The sequence below is a fragment of the Anarrhichthys ocellatus genome, unplaced genomic scaffold, assembly GCF_004355925.1.
Source record: "Anarrhichthys ocellatus isolate YVR2014 unplaced genomic scaffold, GSC_Weel_1.0 scaffold34, whole genome shotgun sequence".
NCBI classification, from domain to species: domain Eukaryota; kingdom Metazoa; phylum Chordata; class Actinopteri; order Perciformes; family Anarhichadidae; genus Anarrhichthys; species Anarrhichthys ocellatus.
In genome coordinates this window covers 3,962,448-3,985,498 of record NW_022280064.1, presented here as the reverse complement: position 1 = coordinate 3,985,498, position 23,051 = coordinate 3,962,448, and the positions used below count along the sequence as shown (strand labels likewise).

Sequence of the window (23,051 nt, the reverse complement as noted above, 5' to 3'; positions counted from 1 at the left end):
CTGTTGAGTGGAAAGTCACCATGGAGGTGTCTCAGCCGCTCAAGGCTTCCCTGGAAACAATGCATGGCCCAGGGTGGATAAGCACACACAAACACACTCACACCCTGATGGGAGAGGTCGAAGTCATGAAGTCACAAAGTCATATTTCCTGTTGTACAATTCATTTCGAGTAAAGCCCTCATGACACCAACATATAGAGGGTTGATTTGGACATTTCACAATTTCTAAACTTCTTCACAAGCTTCTGAGAGAGACTGGAAGCAGTGAAAGCAAAAGTTAACTTTTATTTTTGGAATGAATCGCAGCAGAAACTGGAAGTTTCTAGATTACAGCATCCGGAGGCTTTGAGCTGGAAATGACAGGAAATGAGGGACGAAGAAAGAAAGATGAAATAGCTTTGCTTTTTTCTTTTACTAATAATACGGCCAGTGGTTTCACTACTAGCTTGTATCAGGGTGTCTGTTCTTGTAAAGGTGAAACTTTTGAAAAGTCTGTAGACGCAACATGCTAGAAAAGTGTTCATAAAGAGTTTGGAATTAGTTCCTTCAGAAACAATGAGAAGAAGAAGGCGTGGTCGCAGTTTCAGAGCATCTTTTAGTGAAACCGCAACTTATTGAGCGTGTGGATGAAGTGCAGAGAAGAAGATGGTGGTGTTTGGATTGTTTGAGAAGTTTCTGGATTGTTTTTGTCCCCAGAGTTAAAGCTAAGCTGCTGTTCTATATGAAGGAGAACAAACACAGTTTTTCAAAAGATTATTCTCTTTGCAATTAGATATTTTTTAAGGGGAGACACCTCTTCTTGGTCAATTTTTATATTTTGGTTTATGTTTCTTCCATAACACGTCGTCTTCACGACTAGTGGAAAGAAAACGTCCAAAACGACACACTTAGGTGTTTGTTTTACTACTACGTGTTTGTAGAGTTCTGCTAAATTCACCAACAGTTACCATTAGATATTGTCTCATTTGCATATTTAAACATTGTGGAGGGAAGCAGAGATGATGACTTCCTGTTAGCTACAGAAACATGTCATCCCTGCAGCTCTCTATTCATCCACCAGTTATTATACTGAACCATTAATATTTAAAATTCAAAACAACTTTATGGATCCCACTAAGGAGCAATTAGTTATGAGCAGCTTGTACACACAAAAAAAACACAAAAACATACAACAACTACAAACAAGGAGCTAAAATATGGAACAAAATCTATGAATGAATATACTGTATAATGGTATAAGTGATCTTGCAGTATACGTACTACTAGTAGTACTGCTGTTACTGGTAAGCCATATAATGTCACCACTAACAAAACGACTGCTACTACTAACACTCTTATACTACTAGAAAAGACCACTAGTACCAGTAAGTGTAGCACATGTAGTATTATAACTAGTACTGCTTACTGCTTTATCATGTACCTTATCTAGTACTACGGTAATAATGTTGTATTTTTAAGGTAGAAAGGCCTCACTGCTCCCCGTCTGTGTCAGCAGGTGAGTCAATGAGATCAACCGATTAAGACACACAAGAGTAGATTAAGGAAAAGCCACTCGACGGCTACGACACGTCTGTAAAACCACCATCGGCCCATGAGCAGCTCCTTTATAGGGAAGCTAATTCAGGAAGAAAACATGCAGGAATATGTTTTATTTACCCGCCAGCTGATCTTCAAGATGATTTCACGATCATAAAACAAAATGATGAATTCACCTGATGAATTAAAAGAAGAGCAGACGACCACACTGCCTCCACCGGTCTGTCTGTCTGTCTCACCTCACGGCTTTATACCCGGCTGATGAGACGCAACCACGGAATAAATAACCACGGTGTGTCATTGAGCTTGAACAGCGTTATTCACTCGTTAGTGAGGAATGACTGGAATGGAAATCCATGTCAGTGTGAAAACAGGGAGAGGGGACGGAGAAGAGTCAGCACCAGCTTATCTACTTATTTAGGAGTCATTGCAGGAGTTTTGATCTGCTTCTTAAACGTTGTTCATATATAAAGAGGACTTTTATTTATCTGAGTTTTGAGTGTGAAGTTATGGGGGAGAAGAGGGGAGGAAACAGAGAGGGGGAGAGTGAGGAAGAAATGATGAGGTAATGAGAGAAAGGGAGGAAAAGATGAAGGATGGGAAGGAGAGGAGGAAAGACTAGAGGAAAGGGACTAAAAAGGAAATTATGAGGAGGGAGTTCAGACGATACAGGAAGAGAAAGAACAGAAGGAGGAAAAGAAAGAGGGATAGGGATGGACTTGAAAAGACAGAAGAAAGACAGAGGAAGGAAGAGACAGAAGGGGGGGGGGGTGAAAGGAAAGAACAAATATATGGAGAGATGGAAAGAAGGGTGGGAGAAGTTAGAAGAAAGGGAGGGAGGAAGGAGAGGAGAGAAGGAAAAGAGTGAAGAAGAAAAAGAAGAGACAAAAAAAGAGTATATGGGAAAAGGGGAGGAGAGACAAACTGGTGAGATAATGGAGGGATGGAAAGAAGGATGGAAAAGGAGAGGAGACGAGGAGAAGTGGACGATAATGGAATGAAGAAAGGAGGGATGGATGGAAAAGACAGGAAGAGGTAGGATGAAAGGAAAAAAGTAATCTTAATAGGAGAGGAGGAAAAGAGAAAAGGAGATGTGAGGAAGAGGAAAAGACTGAGGAGATGAAGGAAGGAAGAATAAAAAAGAGAGGAAGACAAAAGGAAGTAAAGGACGGGAAAGAAATGAGTCAGAAAGGAGGAAGGAGATGGAGGAGAAGTGGATGACAAGAGGGAGGAGAAGAAAATGAAAGAGGGATGGATGGAAAGGAAAGGAAGTAGAAAAGAGGATAAAAGGACAGAAGTGATCTAAATAGAAGAGGAGACGAGAGGAAGAGGAAACGACTGAGGAGATGGAGGAAGGAAGCATTAAGAGAGAGGAGGAGGAAGAGGAGGAGGAGGAGGAGGGAGGGGGAAGCCTGCCCTGTTTAGGATGAGCAGCTCAGGGTTGCTCGATTGCATCATCGCAGGATAAGCCTTCTATAAATAGGGTGACGTCACCCCGCTGCTCTCGCTCCACCCCCTCCACCCTTTCTCACCCCTCCCTCCCTCTCTCGTACAGCATTCTTGGTTGCGTCACCCGGCCCCGCCCCCGTCGTCCGTCTATATAAGCGGGTGATGCAACTCACCGGCCACAAGCGCAACTTTACGCACCGACAGGAAGAGACAGGAGAGGAGAGAAGCAACTTCAGAGAGCTTTGTTTTCTTCCAGCGACAAGTTCATCTGAATTTATCAGGTAGGACGGCCGTCTGTTCACCGGGGGGGGGGGGGGGGGGGGGTCCGGGTTTGGCGGCGGGGAGGTCGGGGTGTGTTGTGTTTCTGTCACAGAGAGGACCGGTGTGTGTCCCGGTGAGTACAGCGGAGACGTCCCGTCGCTGTCCCGGGACACTTCACTAAAACTTTTAAAGTTGCTTCTACTTGTGATTAAATGAAAACGGAGAGGAGAGAAGTTCCGTGGCTCAGACTTCAGCAGTCATTTGTGATTATAAAGCAGTTTCTTATTTGTTTGTAACACTTTGGGGAGATTTTACTCTGATAGGATGTTCTGCTTGGTCTTAGTTTGCGCAGTGATAATAAAGAAATAAAGTAAAACAAATAATAATGATAATAATGATAGAATAACGTGATAATTGGGGCGTTCTCTGGATGTTTGTGATTTATATATTTTGGCGAGTTAAAGTTTCCTTCGCTGTTTTTTATTTTAAACGTTGGAGCTGATGACAGAGATTTAGAGATTATTTATTTTAAGTTAAATAGAAAATAACTATTTATTCTCTGACTCGTTTTTTAAAATGATAACCTGCACACATAAAACAAACCCGAGGAAGATTATGGACATGATCAAACATACTGTAAATCAGTTGCAGATGTTCGATGAATTGGTAAATCTAGACGGAGTATCTTATTTTGACACCTTATGGAAATATTATAGGGAGAATAAGTTGTTTTAACTTTGCCTATATGAATGTGTTTTGGTCTCGCAAGGCTGATAATAATCGTATCAAGTCATTCTTCTCACGAGTCACTCCTCTGTAGATAACACATTAATGATTCTCTTTAATTGTTTATGCCCCAGAAAGGCAAATATGTGTTTAAGTTCACGTGGTTCTCCATCAAAGCCCGTTTGTTATTCCTCCTCCTTCTCTCTGTTGCATCAGATAACGCCATCTTGACTTCTGTTTACATGTTACACTTGTTGTGCAATATTTAAGAGCTTTACCATTATTACTCAGCAAAATCAAAACCACTCTAAGTTATTAAATAAGTGACCGTAACATGCTGAAAGATATGTTTAACCTCTTAGAATATTACTGTGTTTGTGCAATTTAATATTGAGATTAAATTAGTGTTATTGCATTTTATGTATTCATTTTATCACTATGATATCTTTATGGGCACTTGTGGTGTTGTAATATTGAGGTTATTGTGACTTTCTATTGTATTTGATTGCAAAATATCCTTATAATTTGTGTCTTAACTCTCGGTGACTTTGACCGGCATGATGATAATCTGTTGACTCTTGTTTGTTTTTATCCAGAATGATGCTGCAGCACCCGGGTCCCTCGCTGGCTGACATCAGCTGCTCCGCCCTGGTGCCCTGCCTTTCCCCGCCGGGCACGCTCACCCTGGACGACTTCACCAACTTCACGCCCATCGTGAAGGAGGAGCTGCGTCTGGCCATCCAGACCAAGCGTCTGTCCAACGGGCTCAGCGCAGACATGAGCTCCGACGGCGCCAGCTCCGGCTCGGAGCGAGCCTGGGAGTGCCGCGCCGGTGGATCTGGAGGGAAGAGAGAGGTGAGGCGGAGAGGGGAACCGCTTCAGAGCATTGCCATGTGGGGCTTGTTGACACCGTGTATTGACATTTTATCTCTGGTTTTCAGACCACACCTCAGGAACTCGAGAGGAGGAAGAGACGGAGGGAGAGGAACAAGGTCGCTGCCGCCAAGTGCCGCAACAAGAAGAAGGAGAAAACTGAGACTCTGCAGCAGGTAGCTTTCAACTGCTATTGATTTTAGAAGAAGATAACTCAACTTTTCTATCAGGTTTTTTTCATAGAAACGCAGTTTTGTTTCATTTTTCCCACCACAAAAATAACTGGGGTCATAAATGTCTGGCTCAAGGAGAGAAAAAATATTCAAATGTATTACATGTGATTTAAGAAAAACAAACATTCACAGCCCTAAATTCCAACAATAAGTTTTCAAATAAAGTTGTTTAACCGCTCAGTGTGCGATCTTTATGTTTTTGTGACTCCGCTCTTAGAAATGGTTTTAATTTAAAATCTGCACCCTTCAGAGAGGTTCAGAGGTGCTTCTAAAGTTCCCTCCTGCTGTAGGATTTGTGCTGATTTACAACAATCTTCAGACCTGCCTAAAATACAAAGAAGCTCGCCAAACAAAGCTTTAACATCCGACATGTAGGCACAACATGACTTGATTTCGCCCTCTGTCTCTCCTGCAGGAGTCAGAGAAGCTGGAAAGCGTCAACAGCGACCTGAAGGCTCAGATCGAGGAGCTGAAGCAGCAGAAGCAGCAGCTGGTCTACATGCTCAACCTGCACCGGCCGACCTGCATCGTCCGAGCCCAGAACGGCCAGACGCCCGAGGACGAGAGGAACCTCTTCCTCCAACACATCAAGGAGAGCACCTTGCAGCTCCACAACCTCACCTCCTCCACCAACACCACCACCACCTCCTCGTCCTCGTCCATCTCCACGCTGTCGCCTCTCGACGGAGGACTTCTGACCCTCGATCACATTCACTTTCTCGGTCACCTATGAGCGACCGGGTGCCACTTCTCATAGACTTGCATTGCCGCCATCGGCGCAGCAGAGGATGTTGGAGCGGCTGCTGGAGCCGAGAACAGACTTGCGACCCGAGAATGACAGTGACTCTCTATAAACGCCATTCAGGATGACTCCTCGGTCTCATTCACTGTTCACGAAGCTGCTAGAGAGACCTCAGCACCTCCCACTCCCTGAAGCTGCTGATGGGACAGGAAGTGTCCACAGCAACTTGACATGTATTACTCCTTTTTGTTTTGTTTCAAACATTACAAATAGTCATGGCCAAGGACAGATGCCAAACCACGAAAAAACAAAAACATCTCTTTTTTGTTTTTAATTTACTGGTATTTTGAAAAGATGAAAGTTATATTTTTCTTTTTTGTACCAAAGTGTGATTGCAAGGTGATCAAGGCACATCAGCTAAACGTTCACCTGAATAGAAAGCAGATGGACCGTGAGTGTGCACAGACCGAGTGGGTTTTGAGCTGCAAGACTTAAAAAAAAAAAAAAAAAAAAAGTCTGTGTATGAAAAATTGTATATTTATTTAGTAACTACTGTATGACATGTCATTGCCGTATCAACCCTGTTTACGTGTCCTTTATACAACATGAACTACTAAATTTGCTGCTACTACTAACCACTCAGGACCTGTGCTGTGCTGTAGAGGTTTCAGGTTGTCTGCTATCAGGGCCGCAGTTACAAAAGGGAAATGTACTTTGCAGGCAGGGGTTAGAATTATGCACTTAATAAAAAAGGAAAGTAAAAAAAATGACAATATAATAATTCATGCAGATGATAGCTTACTTTTCTGGCAACCAAACTTGTCCCAAAAACAAAAAGCCTGTATAGAAGTACACTTTGTTTTATCACTGCGTCCCCTCTTAAGGTAAACAGAGTGTTGCATTTTAAATCTTCCGTGACGATGAAGCTCCACAAGTACGAGTGTTATGTTTTCTAGAGACGTTCCAATACCGTTTGTTTCTTCCCAATACCGATTTCGATACCTGAACTTTCATATCAGCTGATACCAAGTACCGATCCGATACCAGTGCTCTAAAAACAAAATAAAGTTAAACAAGTCAAAATTCCCTTTTTATATTTTTGTGAAAATGTCCTCAAACTGTATTCATTCAAATTAACAAGATTACATTTGAACAAATCATTGACAATATAATTCACCTTCACCCCAAATGATTTTTTTTTACTGACTATAGCTCGAACGCATCATAATGTAACTCTAATGCAACCTCCGTACGTTGGCTGTTGGCTCCGTTATGTACTAGTAGGACTGTGCTGCTAACGGCTAACGTTAACTAGCTCTCCTCCTGCCGATTTCAACGTGGTTGTGTTGTTCACAATGTAATGTTATCTGGGATGAACAGGGTGCACAATGATTGTTTAAGCACAGGTGTGTAGTACTAGTTTGTACAGATAGCGGGTGATGTGTCCTTGTGGTTCCTGTGTATTGTGAGCTGATAAATGATATAACTTGATATCGGTACTTCTGATTCTGGTATCGGCATCAGAACAACTCTATTGTTTTCTACATAAAGTATCGACTGTGCGTTAGTTATGTGCTCTGTATGTGAACACCGGATGCCTCCTTTTGATCTTGTCAGCACAAAACAAAAGTTAAAAAAAAGATGGTTTATTTTCTATAATGTATTTTTATCAACAAGATTTGGTTTGGAAGTTGTGTTCGCTTGATATCGTTAGCTAGGTATCGGAAGTGTTCATCAATTATCTTTTTGGCTGGACCTTCAACGCTGAGTTATGCACGATGACGTGAGGTGTTATGAACTTTATCAGTATCCAGGCTTTAACTCACTGCCAAATAATTCCCGCTCCCTCCGCTCCCCCTGGCCTCTCTGGGGCCTGGTCGCTTTAGAGTGAAATCGTCCCCAATGAACGAGAGTTAAGACGACGTTGTCCTTGTCGACTGCTAAACCTGGCGGCAACCGAAAGTGTCTGCAAGCGAGACGCTGAAACCCTCTGAAAGGGGAAACTGCTGATCAGTGTTTGATTATTTGAATCGTCAGTAAGCCTGACTGAACATTGAACATCCTGTTAGCTTAAGGTTGTCCTAAAGGTTTGTCACTGTCTGTTCCTGATAGAAGAGTAATAATTCATGCAGCACATTACTGTCACGTTGAGGACTGAAGTTTTATATTTTATGTTTGCGTGGTAGAAGGTTTATATTGTTGATGGTGTGGTATGTAAGCAGTCACATGGTTAAAGGGACGCAGGCGTTCAGTGTTTTTGTTGTTTCCGTGGTTGATTGTCCCGTCATGGCTAGATAGCTAATGAGCACTGAGGTTGATGCGTATGTATTCTATTGTGCCTACTTCTACTGGCTGTCTTTGTGTCGTTGTTGTTTGCAGTTGCTCCGACTGTTGGAGCATCGTGGCCTAAAGGAATGAACCGTAGGCTGTCAAGTACAACTGCACTGCTACTACCAATGTGTACTTCCATCTTTGTGATCTGTCAACTTTTGTTTTTGATACTTTGTTAATTAAAAATATGTATTGCAAATGTAACCGTGCATTGGTGTCGTTTTGTTTTGGGAAATAATCACGTTGCTTTTAAAGGACGTTATTCCATTTGATTCATACGGGGAACAGAAGTCGCTGCACAACAATAACATGTCTTCTTACAACGTCCGTACTTCATTAACGACACTTCCAGAGTTATTTCAACTTTCTTTTCCTAAACCGAACTAAGTAGTTTGTTGCCAAAACCTAACTAAGTATTCCACGATAGTTTCGTAAACCTAACTAAGTTTTTCCTGTGAAGACATATCTATGCATGTATTGAGTGGAAATTGAACGTGATGTTGGACTTTCGTAGGGAAAGGCATGAAGAATGAGGAGTAACTTTTCCTAAGATATCATACGAACCGTTGCATGAGGATAAATTGGCTTATTTGCATGGATTGTTTACACTGAGTTACATTGAGGGTCATTTGTTCAAACCTGGTGGTCCGTGCACAGGAGTTTTATTGGAGTGATCAACATTGAGAGATGTTGCTAATGTTGTAGCCACGTCCCATTCAGCTACATAAAATACTCTTCTTTTGAACTACACATCAGAAATTTGTCTCTCAAATCACATAAGCACCAATTCTTCAATTTCTCATATAAAGATCTACAGAAAGAATAAATAAATATAAGGGGAATAACACCATTGTTTCTTCTAGATGTATTTCTCCAGACGGAGAAGCTGCTGTAAGAGGAAATTAACTTTTATTCTGACAGGTCATCCCTTCAGGCACTTCATGTACAAAGCTTCATAAGAGTGACTTGAGTTCACCAGCAAACATCCTGCATGTGAGCTCAGAGCGGCTGTGTTTGTGATGCAGAGAGAGACAAGACTGGACATGTCAGCTGATCAGAGAGAGAGAGAGTGAGAAGTTACGACCTAATCGTTGTTATCTGTGAAGATAAGCTGAGAAATACTGTTCAAAGAGTAACAAACCCACCGACTCAGACTCTGCCTCAGACTGGATGTTTAACACACTCTGAGTGAACAAATATAATCAACCACTTTTATATTTGTGTAGGGTTAGCTTTTACAAAAGAGCTTATTTCCTTTCAAATATGACCTCATACTGTATATTTTGCATTGTTAAGACTTCTGGCAGGTTTTTGAAATCATTCATGCAATCATTGGTCAAATGGAATATAATGAATACAATGTTGGGGAAAACTACACACTTCAAGTACAATTTTGAGGTTCTTGTACTTTAAACAGTTCAGAGGGAAATATTGCTGCTGTTTACATTCCTGATGATGCAAATACAAAAAATGCACGACAGGAATGTACTTCTGTTTTGTTTTGTTTGTCATGTGTTTGTTGTGTTGAAAATGGGCTACAACTAAATTTTGTTGTGCATCCTTGTGCAGCATAATGACAATAAATGATCCTCTAAAGAAAAAGCTGGGAATAAAAAATGGTGGGAAATCTGATAAGCTTCACACATGCTAACTGAGTGAGGTCCACCATGGTGGTACAACAATGCATGAGGTTCTGACACTCACACTAAACTTGTTGCAAGTCAGTTTAATGGACTTCTTTGGGGTTTGTAGCTAATTACCCAATTGCACAACCAGTTAATTGGCCTGAAGCAGTGAACTCCACCCTCCTGCCTCACCACTATTCAACAAACACTATCACACAATCCAGGTTTACCGGTTTCTGCTTGAAAGGTTACCTCTAATGTGGTTTTACCCCGCCCGTCTAGAATGAAAAGGTGATAAAAGCAAACACTGAAATACGTCACCACGGGTTCTTTTTAACGTGCAGCTGTTATCACACATTTCTATTATAATTATATTGGCTGTTCGACCCCGGATAGAACACCATATTTGGGTGAAGTCATTCTAACAACCACTAAAACTCTTTTCACCTCATTTAAACATACATGTACTGTAGGTTAAAGACCATTAAAGAGTTCAAGGAGTCAATAATAGTCTTATTGTCATAAGACTACATGCTGCGGCTCAGATCCACTACAGCACTGTGAGAATGTGGGCGGTGCTGTTTGCTGGAGGGAAATGTTTCAACCTGCTTCAGTATTGTTTGATACACAACTGGTATGTTAATTATAACTTGTAACATCCCCAGGTATCCCATCCCCCCTCTGAAGCTGTTTCTTCCTCTACCTGTTCTCTCTGATCTGCCCGTTCGCCAGAGAAAAGTTGGCGTTGGGTTGTTACGCCACGTTGTTAGGCCACGTTGTTAGGCCACGTTGTTAGGCCACGTTGTTAGGCCACGTTGTTAGGCCACGTTGTTTTGCCACTTTGTTACGCCACGTTGTTACGCCACGTTGTTACGCCGGGTTGTTACGCCGGGTTGCTACGCCGGGTTGCTACGCCGGGTTGTTACGCTGGGTTGTTACACCACGTTGTTAGGCCACGTTATTAGGCCGGGTTGTTAGGCCGGGTTGTTACRCCRCGTTGTTACGCCGCGTTGTTACGCCGCGTTGTTAGGCCACRTTGTTAGGCCACGTTGTTARGCCACGTTGTTAGGCCACGTTGTTAAGCCACGTTGTTACGCAAGGTTGTTAYGCCACGTTGTTAAGCCACRTTGTTTTGCCACKTTGTTACGCCACGTTGTTACGCCACGTTGTTACGCCACGTTGTTACGCCGGGTTGTTACGCCGGGTTGCTACACCGGGTTGCTACGCCGGGTTGTTACGCCGGGTTGCTACGCCGGGTTGTTACGCCGGGTTGTTACGCCGGGTTGCTACGCCGGGTTGCTACGCCGGGTTGTTACGCCGGGTTGTTACACCACGTTGTTAGGCCACGTTATTAGGCCGGGTTGTTAGGCCGGGTTGTTACGCCGCGTTGTTAGGCCGCGTTGTTAGGCCGCTTTGTTAGGCCGCGTTGTTACGCCGCGTTGTTACGCCGGGTTGTTACGCCACTTTGTTACGCCACGTTGTTACGCCACTTTGTTACGCCACTTTGTTACGCCACTTTGTTACGCCACTTTGTTACGCCACGTTGTTACGCCATGTTGTTACGCCACATCAGAAGGAGCATAGTGCAGACAGGTGTTTTCTTCTATTTTAATGTTTTTACTATTATTACATCTGCTTTTAACAAGTCAAAATGTTAAATTGAAAGGAAATATCCTCAAATACAGATGCATGTGCATTTCCTCTTGTACTATCTTGCAAAGGGATGACTTAAAAAAGTCTCTTATATTTCATCTGATTATGCTTTCAGAGGTGAGCCAACGTTCAGCTGTCTGTTCTGCAGGCTTTAATTAAATGGTTTGATGGGAATGCCGGGAGGAGAAACATTGGTGGCACGAACAGGATCTGACATGAAAGGGTTTGTAAATGAGACTTGTTTATCTGATTTTGTTTACTATGAGAAATCCTGCTGAAACACAACTCCTCAGTCCCTGTTTTTCTGGTATGCAAATTCAAAGCAATGGCGGAGGAAGCATTCAGATCCTTTACTTTGTACAACCCTGTGAAAAAATACTCCTGCATTGAAAATGCTCCTCAATTAAAAGTAGATTGGAGGGTTATTCAGATCACCTGTTGGTCAGGATGTGAGGACTGGCTCCTTATTAAGAATTGAGAGCAGCTTGATGCATTTCCCCTCTTGGCCAATCAGGATGAAGACGACTTTCTTTTCTTTAGGGTTGAAGAGAGGTGAAGAACTGAACAGTCGGAGCATTCAGTTCCTCATTATAACAGAGTCAGCCAGATGCTCTGGTCTTCAGGCCGTTTCAAGACTTCTTTGTTGTCTTAACTTTCCAGATTGAGGTTGTTTTATTGAAAAACAAGCTGGAGTAATAATAAAGAACACCTTTACGTTAGATTACCTGCATCAGGGCAGGTCTTTATGCAAGAGTTGTCCTTGCCCACCGATAAGTTAAAGGAGACATATCCTTGCTTATTTTCAGGTTCACACTAGAACATGTTTAAAACACCTTATTTTCCTCATATTGTCCGTTTGAATACCTGTATTCAGCCTCTGTCTGACACGCTCCGTTTCAGTGCCTGTCTCTTTTAGCCCCACTCCTAAAAAAAAGCCCAGTCTGCTCTGATTGGCTCGCGAGAACACATATTTGTATTACAACACCTTTGCAAAGGTAGTTTTCAAGCATTCAGGTGGAGATACTCAGATGGGCTCGGTGTACTCTAGTGCAGTGATTCTTAACCATGGGGCCGCGGCCCACGATTGGGCCGCGAGCGCCACGTAGAGGGCCGCAAAAAACTTTCAGTTTTGCAGCTGTGGGCCGCGAGGGCCGCGGGACCGCATAGGTTATCAATTGAAGACACCAGAGATATTACTGTTATCCATGAGACACTCAGTTACAATATAGCTTCCCACCACCTGGTGGCGGTAATGCGTCGGTCAGTTGTTTAACAAGCTCCAATAAGCAGAAGAAGACACTCAGCTAGCCGCTAGCCTGTAGCGAAAGTTATGGATACGTTTTTAAAAAGAAAAAATTAAGAAAACAGTGGTGCCATACCCCCCCAAAAGTCCAAATGTGTGCACAAGTACAATCCTGACTTTCTTAAGTACGGCTTTGTGAACGGAGACAACGAGGCAGAGCCGAGGGCTCAGTGTGTGGAATGTGGGCTAATGCTATCAAACGAAGCACTGAAGCCTTCAAAAATAAAGCAACATCCAACGCTCGTGGGAAAGCCTGTTGGGCTTCTTGTTGTGTATGCAGGTTTACATACACATGATAAATAAATGTCTTTGTGATCATCACATTGTATCATCTCATTTATTTGACAAGGGTTTTGCCTGTTCAACTCCGCGAGGACGCCGGCGTCCTCGATCCCCTCCCCCTCCGTTCCTACGACTTGCTTGCGCAAACTACGTCACAAAACATGGCTGTGTTTGGTATCCCAGCATGCCCAAAATCCTCATCTTTGCAAAGAAATCATCGATTTTCTTTCATTTCTTATGGATTTTTCACAAAAGGAGCCCAAACACACACTGTCCAAATTCGCCATAACCGCTGCAAGTCGGATCTTGCAGCATTTCGACAGAAAAAGACACATTACAGACCCGACAATGTGCTAGCGGATGTTACCATGGTGCTAGTGGCTTCAGAAAATGCTAGTCCTTATAGTACAAACCTTATCTCCCACTTCTATAAGCTGTCAATCAATGTATAACTTTGCGTAACTGAGCTACCTGCATACTCGATCGTGCGCTCGGTTGCAGCCATTACGCACAGCAAGTCCGCTACTCACACACCATGTCTTTGGCGATATATACATAGTTTTTGCAATTTGCAAAGGCTAAAAATAAAAGGAAAATAATATAATATCAGAATATAAAGGGAGAAACACCTTTAGTGTCAGAATGTCATTTGGTTACCATGTGACCATTTGGGTCTCCAAATATCCTTTTAGAGCTCCGCCTGGATCTCTTCATGGATGAAACACTGTAGAATGGTCATACTTTGTCCAATCTTCTTCAAATTTGAGGCAGTTGTTCACTGATAGTGTAGTTACAGCCCTATACTGTCCTTTACCTGTACAGATACAGCCACAGGCAGTTATTTATACTGAAAGATACTTTTTTATTTTATGCGGACAAAATCTTCAATTTTTTTTTTTTACTGACTCCAAAGGCCCACTGCTCTGTTTCTATATGACCTACAGGTTTTCTGACACTTTTGATGCATATAGTCAGAGTGGTTCAGAAGCTACAGCCATTTTAATTTGGGTATGTCATTTTAGGCAGTTTTGCTCCAAAATAGGGGTGGAGTTGAACAGGTAACAATATAGTTATTGAATACAAATCAAACCAAGAGTGAGATCAATTAGTTAAACTAATAGTGTTAATATTTGAATGGGCCCCGGGACACTTTGTACTTGAAAAGTTGGGCCCCGAGGTCAAAAAGGTTAAGAACCCCTGCTCTAGTGAGCCTGCAGGCTGTATTTCGTTTTTTTTAAATTTCCATTGAAACACTCACATGTCTTTGTTATCAAAGAGGCATTTTAGTAGAAGTGAAGAGGCTTACTTTCGTGATTACCAAAGAGGCTTTTTCTTCACTGTGAGACTTGTTGTGAGACTTGTGAGACTTGTTTCTCCAAGAACTTGTTTTAAACATGTGGTTCTTAACTGGTTCTCAGGCTTAGAACCACATGATTAAAACCAGAAAATGTATTAAAAAAATAAAAGTACTCATGCAGAAAATATATCCCCTGTGACAGTTATACTGTTAAATATCATATGATTAGATTATTATTACTCATGCATTAATGTAAAGCAGCTAATGATTGTTTTCATTATCATGTATAAATTGGGTAACTAGGTCATTTATTAAAAATTAAACCTTTTTTTTTTTACTGTCCGTTTACTGTAGTGACGTAGAAAGTACAATATTTAATTTAAAAGAATCCGGTAAAGTACAACTACGTGAAATTTGTACTTCATTACAGTACTTGAGTAAATGTACTTTGTTTCTTTCCACCACTGATTCTAACTTCCATTAAATGTATCAGCAGTCCATCACTAAACTACACCACTCAACAGATTACCGAGTGGGTTTTCTAAAGCTCTCTAAAGTACAGTTGGTTCTCACTTGAAGCAGAAGTGGGAAGTTTCAACACGGCTCTGTTACACAGTACAGTTTATTCTCGGGTCAGCTCGGGGTCACAAGTTGAGGCCATTGTGAGTTGCTCTCTCGCCAGGTTTTGTTCCAGGAACCGATCGCTGACTTCCATCCCATCGATTACACACCAAGATGTTTCCAGCCGGGTTTGTCGTCACCGGAGTGAAACCTGAAATCTCAAAGTGCTGAACGGCTGTTATTCCCACACGGGATGTTGGCCAATATGGTGCCAAAGTACAAACACACACACACACACACACACACACACACACACGGGAGAGGGAAGAGGCTTTGTCAAGGAGGGAAATAAACTGATGTAACTCAGTCACAAGTGGAGGCGAGGTCACTGATGCAACAGCCGTGTCATAATCTTTGACCGGAAACATCTTGTGTGGTGGGTCAAAGATCACAGCTGAATACACAAGCACATTTGCATTACCAGATAACCGAATTTCAAGTATTCTTTTATGCTGCTGCAGTATATAGGCTGGTTCCAATCAGAAATATTTGATTATTTTACAGTAAATGTCACAAATGATCCAGCCTGGTTTCACTCCCACAATGCACCCTTCATCGTCTGTATGAGGCACACTGGACTTTCAATGTAAACCCATCTGTGTCATAACTAGACCTCGGGCAACACAAGTAGTATTAAGAGGTAGAAGTACACAGTCAGGGGACCTCATTATTTTGTCCCGTGTGATCTTCACTGGTGATGTTATGCAGCCTGTTCTCATACAGCGTTCCTAAGTGCAAAGTGCTAAGTGGCATTGGAGGTGAATGGGTTAAAGCAAAAACGGTCTTTAGCCCAGGAGACTAGATGTGAAACGAGAAGTCAACCCAAACCACCATCTTTTCCTAAACCTAACTAAGTATTTCACAACTTATTCTTAAATGTAACCAAGAAGTTTTTTTTCCTAAATCAAACTAAGTTTCAACGCACAAAAATAAGAAATAACTTTTTCGTCAGATATCATACGAGCCGTTGTATGAGGACACGTCGCGTTACGTCACGTGACCACAGGATTAAGTAATGTGACGCCACATCCGAAGCTTACATTGAATTTAATTCACACTTATTTAAAGCTAAAGCATGATGGGTTTTTTTCTAACCCTGACTTTGTAGTTTCGATGCCTTCACAGCATGAACCACATGTTACGCGTTAACCGGGAACGTTTCGCAATGTTAACCACCACCCTTCAGACGCAAGAGGCTGGCTACGCAAGAGGCTGGCTACGCAAGAGGCTGGCTACGCAAGAGGCTGGCTACGCAAGAGGCTGCCGTCATTATAGTGACGCTTTCTGCCCAAATGGCAAAATATGATGAGTAGTGATGAGATCAGGTTGAATTATCTGATACACTAATAAAGTTAAGCTCCTCAACAATCCTATTTTAAAGGTTGTACATTGTTCTTCTAAACGAGGCTGGTTGTCCCTTTCCTTAAAAAGACAGATGCACAGTACAGAGTACAGTGACTGTAAGGAAGAAAACATCTACATGGAAACAGCCGACTGGGCCACTCTGACACATCAGAACTGCTTACTCACGTACTGACACATTAACAGAGTACAAGGAACAAAGCTTCTGTTTAAGGAAGTTACCCTGAGCTAAATAGAAAGCACCAGATTAACGAAACATTTGCAAACCATAAGCATGATGCATTTTTCACTTATACGATTAAATAAACGTATGAGTTTAACGACTATGATGTGATGACGCCAGTATTCTTTATTTAGCCTTTTAAAGACACAAGGAAGTGAAAGAGGCTCTAATGTCTTATAGAATCTCCAGTGAGGAGAAAATACAAGAAGGAAGAAGAATTGGACACAAGATAAGTGAAAACAAGGAATAACAAAAAAGTACAAAGTAGGATCAATAAAAACAACAAGAGGACAAGGAAGTGAACCTGAACAGTAAAGGGATGCTGATGGGAAACCCGATCATCTCAGTTAGATAGAAAGGTGTTGTCTTGAGTTTGTAATTCTGCCTCATTTGTCTCATACATGCAACAAGGAAAAGTTTCAATCTTGTGCAACAGGTGAGAACAGTGCACCTGTTTCCAGTCAGAACATTATATTTTTCTTTCAAAGAGATTGTGCAGTGGTGATGAGCCTTTTGTGTGCAAATTCCACAATATGATGCCACACACGGCTTAACGGATAACGGATCTTGTTTGCTCTATTAAGCCGTAATGAGCGCCCAGTGCTAACAACATTCAACTATCACACTAAGATCTAAATATTTGAAGCAGTAGATTAGTTTTAAATATTACAGGAATGTAAAAAAAGAAGCAACAAGCAAGACCTTTTAAAAACTCAAAAGTGTAACTCAATGCAACCTCTGTTAACTTCAGCAGTTAGCTCCGTTATTAGCCGAGCAGGGCTGTGCTGCTAACAGCTAACGCTAACTAGCGCTCCTTCCGAATTCAACATGGATTTGTTGTTCACAATGCAGCATAATCAGGGAACAATAGGCGGTGTTTCACGCACACATGTTCAATGCAGGACTTGTTTTCACAGTGTGGTGTCAGTACTTTGACTTAGTAAAGTATCTGAATACAACCACTGCTGAAATCCATCAAAAGAGAAACATTTCAGACAACATCTTCCAACATTCAGTAAAGACGTTTTCTTTCAACATATTCAGTAAGTTCCTGAGAAGATGCTACTTGAACTTCCATGGAGATAATCTTTGAGACTTGGTCAGTGTTCAAAACACCAGACACGACAACATAGTGAGTGCCAGAGGGAAAACAATACTGAAAGCATTGGTATCATTTAGTGAGAAGGATATATGTGACGCCCATCACAGAGCTCATAAAAGCCTTTAACTCTAATAATAAACGGTGGACTCATGATGAAAGATATTGGCACTGCTGTGTAATTCTTCCAGAGAAGTTATTCAGAATCCACTTGACTATTCTATTCAGTAGAAGTGTGTGTGTGTGTGTGTGTGTGTGTGTGTGTGTGTGTGAATGGAGGGTGGGAGGTGTGTATATGCTGGTGTGTTTAATGTGTGTGTCTCTGTTTTCTCTGTTTGAATATTGATTAGAATCTGAGATTTTCAGATAATTCATCGCTTCAGTGTAGCAGTAACGAGGTAAGACAGCGGCAGCACAGCGCTGAAGCTGAAGTTATGCTTTCTGCGTCCTCGAGGCCCATCAGAGGGTGTTCACACAGGCTCTGTGCAGACTAACGGCTCATTCACTGTGACGTGTGCAATCAGATGTAGCGTAGCAATCTTGGCTTTGGTACAAGCGCATTTTACAGCTACTTTTGAAAACCCTTTCTTTGTGTTCATTTGTAGGTTTTAGCAAACTCAGGAAACTAAACTCCATCGTTAGTAATATTTTACAATCAGCAACCTCCGGAGATGAAAAATGAAGCAAAACAAGCGGTTTTGGTCTCTAATATCCCTGTTCATATACATGACATAAAAAGACCAAAACAACTACAAAGAGATGCAAAGAGACACAACGTGAATATAAAAAGGGGCAAAACAACCACAAAGAGACATGAAATGACCACAAACTGACACAAAACAACTACAACGAGACATACAAAGAGCATAAAAAGCCCCTTTTCGGATTAAATAAGTTTGTCTGTGCCGTCTCTGCCAAGATGGCGATGGCCGGAGCCAACCACTCTAGCACTCCTCAGAAACCTCTATGACGTGCATATTTTATACAGTTTATGGTATTTTATCAAATACATAGGTGCTTCAGCATTTTCTCTACTAGAATTGTATATCTGGCACCGTGGGAAGGCTTTGAAACATCGTTTGGATCGTCATGTTGGGAAATAAACTTAATTCTCAGCACCTGAGGCATCAGGGCCGCACCTCACTCAGAGCTCTGTCTGAACGCAGCCTTAAAAAAGCCCCATTGCACCAAAACATGTTTCCTGGTTTTTCTTTCTGAGAAATGGACAAGAAATTAATTAGAATTTCACCAGAAGTCTGGCAATATTGATGTGTGTGTGTGTGTGTGTGTGTGTGTGCAGTGGAAGGCGTCTGTGCAGACTTGCTACTGTATTCCTCAGAACCACTCTGAGGAGTGCCTCCTGCCCCGGTGTTTCCTGCTTTGCTCGGTGACCGGTGTTGTCGTGATGGTGGTGCATTTGGTCACTCGGTTAGAAACTGATCCGAGCTCTAGTTTCCACAGTGACACTTTCCTGCGGAAGTCTCGGGTGTTGGGACGAGCGAAACCAAATAGTGTTTTCCACAACACTCGTCTGCCTGAGATGAGATGTTGTGCTGCGTTCAAATCCACAAACTTATATTGGACATATTTTACTTCCACAATTATCATCAAAGTTCTAGAATACTGAATGTGTCGCACAAAAAGGCATCTGGAATATCTCCATTTTTCTTTTTATATTTCTCTCACTGTATTAATTATATAATGAAGTTTTGGAAAAAGCTGACAAGAGCGAAATGTTTTCTTCCTAACTTTTTAAAATAAGTGAAGATTTAAGGGGAACATCGGGATTTCAGAGGTCATTAAAGAGTAATGTGTTTCTCACTTGTCTCCACCAACCAATCAGAATCTAACATTAATATAACATTTATAAAGACCTCTTATAAAGGATGCACTGTAAGGAACACTTGTGTCTTTGTTATTAATATCATATCATGGCGTTATTACTCTGATTACTGCTGTCTTTCTAATAGAAATGTTCATAGAACATAAATTAATAAAGACTGAAAATGTTCTTTGTTCCAACTCGTGAATATTTTTTTTTTATTATTGATCTACAACAAATAAACTTTATTCAACAAAAAGATCCACTGTTAACTTTACCAGTGCACGTTTTGAATTCATGTTTGTTGAATATCTGAGTAAAATAAACTAGAACACGATAAATAATATTCAAAATGACTTTAAAGTGATTGAGTGATTGTTATCAGTTTAATTGTATCAAATTAAACACATTGTTAAATTATTTTATTGACTTTTTTGGGAGAAAGATTAGTGAAAATGTGGTTCTTTGTTACAGCTGACTAGAATAACAATAACAATGAAGTAATTCCACAAATAAAGATTGAGGTTCAACAATTACAACTTTAATATCAGTGATGTGAAAGGACTGTACAGATAATCTATTACTGTATTTACATTATGGACACGAGCTGCTGCAGGTTGAACCACCAGAGGGCACGTGAGGTTATGAGGTCTCCTCACAGCGAGCAGCGCCCTCTGCAGGTCTACTGGTGCATTACACAATGAGCAGCTTCAGACTCATTACTGCTTTGCCTCAGACCGAGCGGGCCTCCATGGTGTCCGGCTGCAAACTGCACGAGGCAAAGGAGCAGTGCATGATGGGACAGAAGCGCTCGTGGGCCCCGAGAGTCTCAGAGAGCATTCGCTGCTCCTCGTGCAGAGAATCCACCTGAAGACAAGCCGACCCAGACATTATATTACTGTCCTATGCAAACCACATGTTGAAGTAAAGATGTGTTGAGTACAGATATGATGTACAGTAGTCTGTTATTATACCTCTCTCCTCAGCTTCCTGTTCCTCTGCTCCAGCAGCTCACAGGCCTAGAGGAGAGGAGAGAAGGGAGGAAGGAAAGGAGAGAGGAGATCAGGAAGAGGCATAAATGATGAAGGATGTAAAGAGGTTGTTTGTGGAATTTTGGGGGCGTGGCTTTGAAGGGTCAGTGTTGCAGACTTGGTGACTTTTGGAGCGAATGCTGCTACTTTGTAGAGTTTTGTTTTAGTTTGGATCATTTTTAATAAATCTTTCTCAGGCCTTTACACACCGGGAGCTTCTTTTCACTGTCTTTTCTTTGCTCTTCCTGGTTTCTCCAGTGGTGCCGACCTCAGCTTTAAGGAGGAACACATCCCAGTTACATTACCAGTCGTGAGTCCTTCCATAAAGCTGTTATAGAAGGACTTCTGTGGCTCTGCAGACTCTGGAGACATACACCTATACTTACAGTTTAAAATCAACATATAATGCCTTTTAAAACAAAATGATCTTTCGAATATCGTCTTTACTGAATAACCGGAGTAACTTTAACACTGAAACCAGGTCTTAACCCTCACACATCCATTTGACGCAGTGAGGAACACAAAAAAGTTCTCTCTCAGGGTCTATCATTAGAACAAAGACCAGAGCGCGCACGCACGCACGCACGCACGCACACACCTCATGCAGAAGGTCAGCTCTCTGTGTTTGTCTCTTTCTGCTCTTCTGGGCTGCAACTCTGTTCTTCTCTCTCCTCTTCAACGTCCTGTCTTCGTCCTCTGAACCCTGACACACACACACACACACACACACTATCCATTCAATTGGCAGGTCACATTTATGCAGTTTAACTTTATTTCAACATGTTTGAATAAACACTTTGCTTCACTGAAACTACATTTTTTAAATTTCCTTTTCATTAAACAGCAATATTTTGAATCCAAGGCCTCACAATCATTTTTCAACATCCTGAAAATGTTGCTTTGACTGCTAGCATGACCTTTGACCTCCCTGTGGGATCAGCAGCAGGTTGCTATGATAGGTTTCCCTATAATGATATGAGAATAAAGACATAACGTAGCATCACTGTGATCTCACCTCACATCCTTCACAGAGGAGGGATTTCTTGTTCTTCTGAGGAGCTTTGCAGGAAGAATCACAGTCTGACATCACAGGTTTGTTTAAAAGCTGCATTAAAATGATGGAACAGGAGGACGCCCTGCACACCGGCTCGGTCAGAAACACAAACAGTGTGGTGTGAGGACTGGCCATCGGGTCCAGTGAAGCTAAAACAAGCCGGGCTGCAGTTTCACTTCAGCTTTCTTTTCACGTTTCAATTTCGCTGCCGCTTTAGCAGAAGCAGCAGCAGCAGCAGCAGCGAGGGCCGTTAACATAAATCACATGACCCGCACTGTCCCTTCATGCCTCACACACCCTGCTGTAGACACACACCTGAGCAGGGGGTCCCAACCTTTGAATTCCTTGAAGCCCCGCCTACTTTTATCGAAGAAAACCTGAGCCCCTAAAAAAAAAAAAAAGTACAAATCCGTGAACTAAATCCTCAATTTGAACAAAGTGATTCAGCGTATTGATCGAGTTAGTTTGCTTTCATTAAATCAACTTTCTTTAATGAAAAGAAGTCGTATAAATAAAGCGACAGATTTTAGTTTTGGACTTTTGGTAACAATCCTACGCAGCCACATCTGGATTATAATTCTACACACAAACGTATAATAATGATCTTTATCTGACACTCTGCACAAACAGAATATGGACTTATATTTTGGACTTTTTTTTTATTCAAACATGTTATTTACAGACTTTTGCATAAATGGTCCAGTTAAGAGTGCAGAATGAGTAGACGGGTCAGAAAGTATTGAGACTCACAGGATGTTGGTTTTTGGTTATTTTATGGAATTTGTTTAAAATCTGTTTCAGTGGCAGAAAAATCTTAAAATGAAAACATTGTTGAACATTTTGGGCCCTTGTGCTCCATGAATCAATCCATGAACAGTTTATGTGAAATCATAGTAAAGTCTCAACATCAACAATATTTATTCATGTCTAAATGTGAGACATGATGGAACCTTTACTGCACGTTTAAAATGAATAAACCTGAAGAAGAGTCATTTTTAACCGCTGCTTTCTACTGTTTAAAAAAAGAAACCGTACGAGTCCAGAACATCACAGCGTCTCCACTGGCGTGTGCTCACGGAAGCAGGAAGTGTCACTCTGGTTTGTCGAGAGGCACGTAGCAGTCCGCGGCTGCTGCCTCCTCTACGGATCTCATGATTGGCCGCCTGCTCCTCGCAGGAGGAGGAGGCGGCGGCGCGTCCGATTGGCCGTCGAAGCCGAACACTTCTCGGTGGATCTCCAGAGTGGCGTGACTCGGTTTCATTTCGAGGATCTCACAGAGGCCTTCGGCTTGTTTCTGCAGAGTGTTGATTGACTAGAGGGAAGAAAATATGAATAAATACATCAATAAAGCTTCTTTATATCCATCCATCTATAACACGATATGGTGCGTTCAGGTGTGTGCGCTACCTTTATGACCTGGATGGCCTGTTTCACCATCACAGGAGCTGCTGCTGACAAGTCGTTCATGATGCTCTCTGGCGAACACACACACACACACACACACACACACACACACACACACACACACA

General features: G+C 41.9%; 3 protein-coding genes across 3 annotated transcripts in view; 1 reads left to right on the top strand and 2 right to left on the bottom strand.

Annotated features, from left to right (window-relative positions):
• Positions 1 to 3,177: 3,177 nt before the first annotated feature.
• Positions 3,178 to 7,307, top strand: atf3 (activating transcription factor 3). The gene is made up of 4 exons (XM_031865921.1): positions 3,178 to 3,265; positions 4,568 to 4,826; positions 4,913 to 5,020; positions 5,493 to 7,307. The coding sequence occupies exons 2-4, from the start codon at positions 4,569 to 4,571 to the stop codon at positions 5,808 to 5,810; spliced, it is 684 nt and encodes a 227-aa protein (XP_031721781.1). The 5' UTR covers positions 3,178 to 3,265; position 4,568; the 3' UTR covers positions 5,811 to 7,307.
• A 12,799-nt stretch (positions 7,308 to 20,106) lies between these two features.
• Positions 20,107 to 21,878, bottom strand: batf3 (basic leucine zipper transcription factor, ATF-like 3). Its single transcript, XM_031866199.1, has 4 exons — positions 21,484 to 21,878; positions 21,067 to 21,171; positions 20,412 to 20,456; positions 20,107 to 20,304 (listed from the first exon to the last, which is right to left on the bottom strand). Exons 1-4 carry the CDS (start codon positions 21,655 to 21,657, stop codon positions 20,170 to 20,172), a joined length of 459 nt encoding a protein of 152 aa, XP_031722059.1. The 5' UTR covers positions 21,658 to 21,878; the 3' UTR covers positions 20,107 to 20,169.
• A 1-nt stretch (position 21,879) lies between these two features.
• Positions 21,880 to 23,051, bottom strand: part of nsl1 (NSL1 component of MIS12 kinetochore complex) — a 3,489-nt gene continuing 2,317 nt past the window's right edge. The window contains exons 5-6 of the mRNA XM_031866198.1: positions 22,930 to 22,997; positions 21,880 to 22,834 (exon numbers count right to left, since the gene is read on the bottom strand). Of these exons, the coding sequence (XP_031722058.1) occupies positions 22,613 to 22,834; positions 22,930 to 22,997 (290 nt within the window). The 3' untranslated portion in view covers positions 21,880 to 22,612. The remainder of the gene's footprint in view (positions 22,835 to 22,929; positions 22,998 to 23,051) is intronic.